This window comes from Mus pahari, chromosome 14 (assembly GCF_900095145.1).
Source record: "Mus pahari chromosome 14, PAHARI_EIJ_v1.1, whole genome shotgun sequence".
In the NCBI taxonomy this organism is placed as follows: Eukaryota; Metazoa; Chordata; class Mammalia; order Rodentia; family Muridae; genus Mus; species Mus pahari.
Genome location: NC_034603.1, coordinates 37,889,746 through 37,896,876, shown reverse-complemented (window position 1 = coordinate 37,896,876; position 7,131 = coordinate 37,889,746). Strand labels below are relative to the sequence as shown.

The window sequence follows — 7,131 nt, the reverse complement described above, 5'->3', positions numbered from 1 at the left end:
ACTCTCTCCTCTCCTCTCATTCTCTTACTCTCTCTTCCTGTTCTCTCTCTCTCTCTCTCTCTCTCTCTCTCTCTCTCTCTCTCTCTCTCTCTCTCCTCTTCTCTCTTTCCTTTCCCCTCCCCTCCCCCCTCTTCCTTCCCCATCCTCACCTTCAGTCAGATCCTTCTGCTGTTTTGCCATCTTCGACTCCACTAACTTCACCATTCTTCCCACATTACTTCCTAGAGGATAAACATGTTCAAAGTACTGACAACCCCACCACCCCTCACCCAGACCCAGACCCAGACCCAGACCCAGCCCCCCCCTCACCCTGAGTGCTCAGGGCCTTGACCTGGTCCTCAGTGCTCACAGTGAAGTTGCTGAAATTCTGCCTTAGAGCCAGCAGATCTTCCCGGAGTTGGGAATCTAGGCAAGAGAGGGTGTGGGTAGGGAAAAATAAGTTGTCTGTGTCCACCAACCACCGCACCCACCGCTCGCTCACACACACCCGAAGTTGCCCCCTTTCTCTGCCCGGCCCTGGCCACCCACTTTGGGATGTGATCACACAGACAACCACCAGCAACAGGATGCTGAGGCTCGAGGAGAGCAGGAAGAGGCGGGATCCAGAGCAGAGTCGCTGCAAGAGCCGGGGAGTGGGAGGCGGCCCTGCAAGAGAGCAAGTGTAGCAAGGGTTCCCTACCAGAGCCAACCTAAATCCCGAGGTCCTAGGAAGAGCTAAAGCTAAGATCTCCAGTAGACTAAGAGGAACCGTATAGGTTAAGAAATGTGGGCCGTGGGCAACCCTGCAGGACCTAAAGAAAGATAGGGAAGAAAGGAGGTGTATCAGAAGTGCAAAGCTTTGACCTGCCCTAGCACTCCCGAGGCCCTGAACCTCTGCTGCCACCCTGCGGCATTATATTGTCATTACAGACGATGAACCACGCCTGGGGAGTCATTATTGCTCCACCAAAGTGTGGGAAGGGTGGGTTCCCTCCTCTTTCCATGAATCCTGTGCGTCTTTGGTTGCATGCAAGGAGAAAAGGTGAGCCTCTCTCACCAAGGAAGAAAATGACACTCAGTCCTGTCGGTTGGCATTCGGGCTTTCCCTCCCTCCCTCCCCCCCCTGCCCCATTTCCCCTCCTGTGCTCCTTCCTGCAAAAAAGCACATTGCCCACCTGGGATACCTCAAGAGCTCTGTATTTGTTTGTACACGACAGTCTCTGCTCAGAGGACAAAGAAGTAGGGAGAGCAGATGCTTCATCTTCCATCCGAGCTGAGACCCTCAGCCCCCTCCCCAAGGGTCCCTTAGGTTAAACTGATCCTGACCACTGTCCCCCACCCCCACCTCCATCCCCACATACACACTGTTGAAACTGAAGAAGGAAGGAACCTAACTTCAGAAGGGGCTGACAATAAGCTCATGCCCCTGACCTTTCCTGAAGGTAAAGACCCCACACCTTGGATCCACCCACGGCCTGGAGTCTTGAGAAATGGGTGACATTGGGAGAAAGCTTGGACACCTGTCACTGAGGACGCCAACGCTAGGCCCTGTACCCAACTTCCCAGCAAGAGTGATTCAGCCACTGTTTTCTCGGTGTATGGAACAGAGCTAGGGATGTCCTGAGTCGGAGGGACAGAGCCATGGATGCTCTCCTCTGGGGGGGGGGGGAGCACCCCTCGCCTCTGTGAAAGGGAGCACCTCTCACCTCTCCGGAGTTGATGATGGTCATTATCATTGTCCAGGTGCTGAAAATCTTGATAATCCTTTGTCATGATAGCACTGGAGCAGGACCTAGGACAGCCAAGTTTAGAGCTGAGGCCGGGGCTAACAGACTCGGAGCTGGAAGAAGTCCAGTTCCCTTTCACATCTGACTAGGTGAACATGCTTTCTGTCTTCCCTAACCCTATCTGCTCCCAAGCCTGACATCCAAAAACCTATCCTCTAGCTGGACTTGGTGACACACGCATTTAATCTCAGTATTCAGGAAACAGAGGCTGGTGGATCTCTGTAGGTTCGAGGCCAGTCTGGTCGACAGAGTGTGCTCCAGGCTAACCAAGGCTACATCCTGTCTAAGAGAAATCTCTCCTCTCCCATTCACACACACTGCGCATGTGAACCCGTCCAGCCACTCTCTCTTGGCTGCCACCCATCCCTTCTCCTCCTGCTGTACTTACTGAAGGTCCCTCAGCACCACGAAGAGCCCAGGCTAAGGAGAGGGCTGGAGCCTGAAGAACCAGGTGGACAACCCTGGGCAATGGGAGGGGAGGGGACAGGGTCCATCCAGGGCCCATGTGTGTCCGAGCATGCTGAACCTGGCATCGCCAACACCAGGACTTTGGACCATAAACAGAGGTAGGAATAGACTTGGAACTGGGGAGGTATTGGGGAGGAAGGAAGGCATGGGTGACCTCTATTCTATTTCTCAGAAAGGGGGAGTCTACACACACACACACAAGCACACACATACACACATGCACGTCCTCATGTTCAATGCTCTTTACCCTTTGTGGGTGAGACAGGCCTTAAAAGGTTAAGGGAACAGTTTGCTGCTTCCCCTCAGAGCCCTCCCCCTTTCGGTCCTGAATTTCCCAGAATTGTCCCTATCTCCAAACATCCCTGACCAGGATCAGAGGCACCAACTGATTCCTACCTACCCCCCCCCCACCTCTTGCCCAATCCTGCCCTGTGACCTCGGCATTATAATTGCAAGCTGTAGGGGGCTGGAGAGATGGCTCAGTGGCTAAGAGCACTGACTGCTCTTCCAGAGGTCCTGAGTTCAATTCCCAGCAACCACATGGTGGCTCACAACCATCTGCAGCGGGGTCTGATGCCCTCTTCTGGTGTGTCTGAAGAGAGCAATGGTGTACTCATATGAATAAAATAAATAAATAAATCTTCAAAAAAAATATAATAATTGCAAGCTGTAGACTCCTGGGGTCTCAGCTCCAGGCTCCTCAGCCCTAACCTGACTGGCTCACTCCAAGCAGCGTGATGGTAACAGGAGGAGCAGCTCCCCCCTGGGATCAGGGCCAAAAAATCACTGATTCTACCATGTGTCCCAGGGCTTCAACCTTTCTCATCCCCAGAGAATAACCCATTCTGCAGACAAGAAAGCTGAGGCTCTGAAAAACAAGGGCTTGTCAAAGCCATACTACACAGAAGAGCGCAGACTAACACCGGGGCAGCCCAACTCTGCCCTGTGTGCTATCTCCTGCACCTCACTCAGAACAGGGTCCTTAGCTGTCCCATGCACCAGGGTCCCCAAATCCCCAGAGAGGCTTAAACATGCCCCTCATGGTCCTGAGAGCTTCAGAGAGGAGAGGCCTGTCAGAACTCAGCCTCTGGCTTGGGATGAGAGCAATATTCAAAATATAACAGGCCTCCACCCGTTAGGCTCCACAGTGAGAAGTGGCCTCTGTGACCGTCTAGAGCCTGTGAGCTATTCAGGAAGGCACCGCTTACATAAATCCAGCCGCTCTGTGCGTCCTTGCTTGTCTGTGTCCTAAAAATCTGCATGTTTACATGAACCGGGCTTGCTGCCAGCGATTTTGGTGAAAATTGGGCCATTAATTTAACACTCTCTGATTTTGCCACTTACAATCTAGTTTATTCTGGCAAGCAAACAGACACGGATCCTGTCTGAATAGTAGCTCTACTCATAGAGGTAGGGACTAGCGGGGGCCACGGCAGGGACTAGGGGTAAAGGAGCACCGAGCCTCTTGCTCTCTCAATGCTGGAGAGACCTCGGCCTTAGCTTGTAAAACTGGAAAATGCTGTAAACTCGGGGTTTTTGCATCTTTCTGGAAGAAGGCATTTTGAAATACAGTTCATACCCAAGAGCCATGCCCTAAGCTCATGGATAAGAGGGCAGTACTGGACTAGAGTTAACACACATGCTTGAATAAATGTTAAGAGTGGATTGTGGATGTATGGATGAGTATGTGTGTAGTTTTTCATCCCTTTCCAATAGATTTCTATTTAGAGAAATATATTTTATAGTATATATTATACATTTACTAAATATACATATAATATATAACATATTATACACACACACATATATATTATTAGATCCATCCCATTGAATATGCGTACCAGTCATTTACTACAAAGTAAGTACCCCACAACTTAGCAACTTAAACAATAAACACAGACCATCTCACTGTAAAGGTTAAAGTACAGCTTCGACCATTGGTTCTGACTCAGAATCTCTCCTAAGGACACAACCATGGTCTCAGTCAGTGCTGTGTTTGTTGAAAGACTGGACTAAGGCTGGAAAATCAACTGCCAAAGGGACTCACAGGCAAATTACTGCAGGTTGCTGCTTGGACTCCTCTGTTCCTCACCACACAGGCCTGTCCACGAGGCTGCTTGAATGTCCTCCTGACGTGATGGCGGGCTTAGCATCAGAGATTTCCACACAGCCCATCAATTCCATGCCGTCCTCTGGTCTCCCAGGTCAGCCCTCCTTATCATGGAAAAGAACCACACACAATATAAGGAGGCAAGAAGCCCTGGGACCTTCAAGGGGCAGATAACCACCTATCACGGACTCAGAGATCTCTTACGGATAGGCCTACATGATCAACATATTTAGAGACTGTGTGGCTATGTTCCAGGGGCGTGAAGAGTTGCAAGTTGGGTTGGAGGTGTAGTCACTTGGCGGTAGAGGGTTTCCCTGGCATGTACAAAACCTTGGGCCCAATCCCCAGGATTTCAACAAAGGGAAGGGGAAGGTGCAGGCAAGACAGTGGTGAGGCCAGATATCTAAGGGATATAGTGGCCTGGCCTTGGTGTGGAAATTGGATCAGTCGGAGGGGCTCAGTGGCCCAGAGGCAATGAGATTGGTCAGGAGTATGCCTTGGAAGGGTATATCTCATCCTGGGACTATCTGTCTGTCTGTCTGTCTATCTCAATCTCAAAAAATCTCTCTCTCTCTCTCTCTCTCTCTCTCTCTCTCTCTCTCTCTCTCTCTCTCTCTCCACTCTAGCTGCTCTGAAGTCAGCAGCCTTTTCTAACACACACACACACTCCCTTACACACACACACACACAGTGTGTGTTAGTTTTGTACAGTTCATGGCAGTAAAGCCTTAACATAGTGTTTTTGTTTTAGTCTACTATAATCATCTCTGTCTCTCTCTCTCTCTCTCTCTCTCTCTCTCTCTCTCTCTCTCTCCACTCTAGCTGCTCTGAAGTCAGCAGCCTTTTCTAACACACACACACACACACACACACACACACACAGGGCCATGATGTTCATTCTTGCCACAGGCCCAAGGCAACCAAGCCAGGCAACCATGGGTGGAGCCCGCTGAAACCCTAGGCCAGGTCAAACCTTTCCTCCTTTGTCTTCCCAGGTATCTTTTCGCAGCAGCACTAGCAAATGTAGATGAAATCCCTGACCAGAGGAGGGCAGAGAATGAGCTCCAGCGCTGCCAGCTGGAGCCGCAGGAGACCAAGAAGAAAGAGAGAAATGAGTCTCCTTTGGGGAAAAGTAGAAACAAGGAAGATGTTTCAGGTTGGGAAAGGCCCGGACAGCTACAAAGCTGAGAAGGAGTGGGCCAAGGTGAGTGTGTGAGCGCCAAGGATGGAGGACCCAGAAAGGGATGGGGGAGAAGCCTGAAGCCTGTTATTAGACTATTCCGGGCTCATCTGAGAAGCTGGATTAGTGCCCGTCTCAAAGGTTTGTCGAAGTTAAAGACGATGAGTCGATCGTACTTAGTTCCGCCAGAGCCATGCCGAGCACTGTGTGCCGTGCGCTGTGTGCCGAGCCACGGTTTCCTCTCACCCAGCGAGAGTTAGACTATGCCTTGGTTACTTTTCTCTTGCAGTGAAGAGGCACTATAGCCAAGGCAAGTTGTTGAAATAAGTAAATAAATAAAGCGTTTAATTAGGGGCATGCTTATAGTTTCAGAGGATGAGCCCGTGGCCAACATGGCAGGGAGCATGGCGGCAGCAGGCAGGCACGATGCTGGAGCAGCAATTGGAAGGGAGCGCACATCTGAGCCACAAACAGGAGACAGAGAGAGCAAGACTGGGTGGGATTTTTAGACCTCAAAGCCTGTCCCCGGGTGACACACCTCCCCTAACAATGACACACCTCCTGATTCTTCCCAAAACGGTTCCACCGGCGAGGGATGAAACATTCAAACCTATGAGCCTAGGGAAGGCTGCTCTCATTCAGACCCCCACAGGTCCAGAAAAGGCATGGGGATCCACGGAAAGATCCAGGGGCTCTGCACATTACAGAGAGCAAAATCGGGGCCCTGGAAACACAATGTCTGAGCTCAGATAGCCCCTCCTGTTTCATGAAGGAGACCTCCATCTGGAGCCACCTTCCAAGTCATGGGCACTTCCAAGGTCATGTCTGATATAATAATGCTACCTTGACCTTGCCCCAGACTTGGAGAATAGAAACTATTTGTCAACCCCCTCAACACCCTTATGGCCTCCAGAAGATCTCGAGATGATGTGAGCCAGCATTGAATTCTTGTGAGCCCCATAGCTGGGAACAGTCAGGTAGAGCCAGGGCTGAGCTGAAGCCAGAGAGCTTATGTGATAAATGCTGGCTCTGTGGCTGAGGTAAAGCTGAGGGAAGAGAGGAACAGCCGGGGCGAGGAGATGGGCCCCTGTATCAACTGCAGTTGGAACTGACACCTCCTCAGAGGCCTTAGTGTCCCAACTCTACAATTGACAGGGCCCTCCTCTGGAGACAAAAGAAGCCTGAGCTACCCAAGTTCATCGGGGTCCCTCTCTATCTCACCTTGCCCCTCACCCCAAGTTTGCTGCTTTAAAGCAACTGGAGTTCTCTGGCCCCAATCTTTCTGTCTCTTTCCTTTCAGAGGGTGACGACTTAAGAGAAGGTTTTAAAATACCGAATGCTTTGGGTTTTATGTAACATTCAGGTTTATCCAATAAGTGAAGGGACTCAGAGCCAATCGTGTACCACGTGACCACTTCCTCCTGAACACCACATCCAGGGCTAAGGGCTTTACAGGCACCGTGCCATGCATTTCTCTTAAGAACACAGCTAGGTAGGCTGGGTGTGGTAGCACACACCTTTAATCCCAGCACTTGGGAGGCAGAGGCAGGCGGATTTCTGAGTTCGAGGCCAGCCTGGTCTACAGAGTGAGTTCCAGGACAGCCAGG

The 7,131-nt window shown here is 51.0% G+C and overlaps 1 protein-coding gene across 2 annotated transcripts in view; it reads right to left on the bottom strand.

Moving 5' to 3' along the window:
• Asgr1 (asialoglycoprotein receptor 1) overlaps positions 1–2,283 on the bottom strand; it is a 3,621-nt gene extending 1,338 nt beyond the window's left edge. The window contains exons 1-5 of one of the 2 annotated variants that reach the window (XM_021213331.2): positions 2,155–2,283; positions 1,686–1,771; positions 529–645; positions 310–405; positions 150–221 (exon numbers count right to left, since the gene is read on the bottom strand). In XM_021213331.2, coding sequence (XP_021068990.1) covers positions 150–221; positions 310–405; positions 529–645; positions 1,686–1,752 — 352 coding nt within the window. In that variant the 5' untranslated portion in view covers positions 1,753–1,771; positions 2,155–2,283. The remainder of the gene's footprint in view (positions 1–149; positions 222–309; positions 406–528; positions 646–1,685; positions 1,772–2,154) is intronic. The other variant, XM_029546289.1, reaches the window with a different exon arrangement.
• Positions 2,284–7,131: the final 4,848 nt, after the last annotated feature.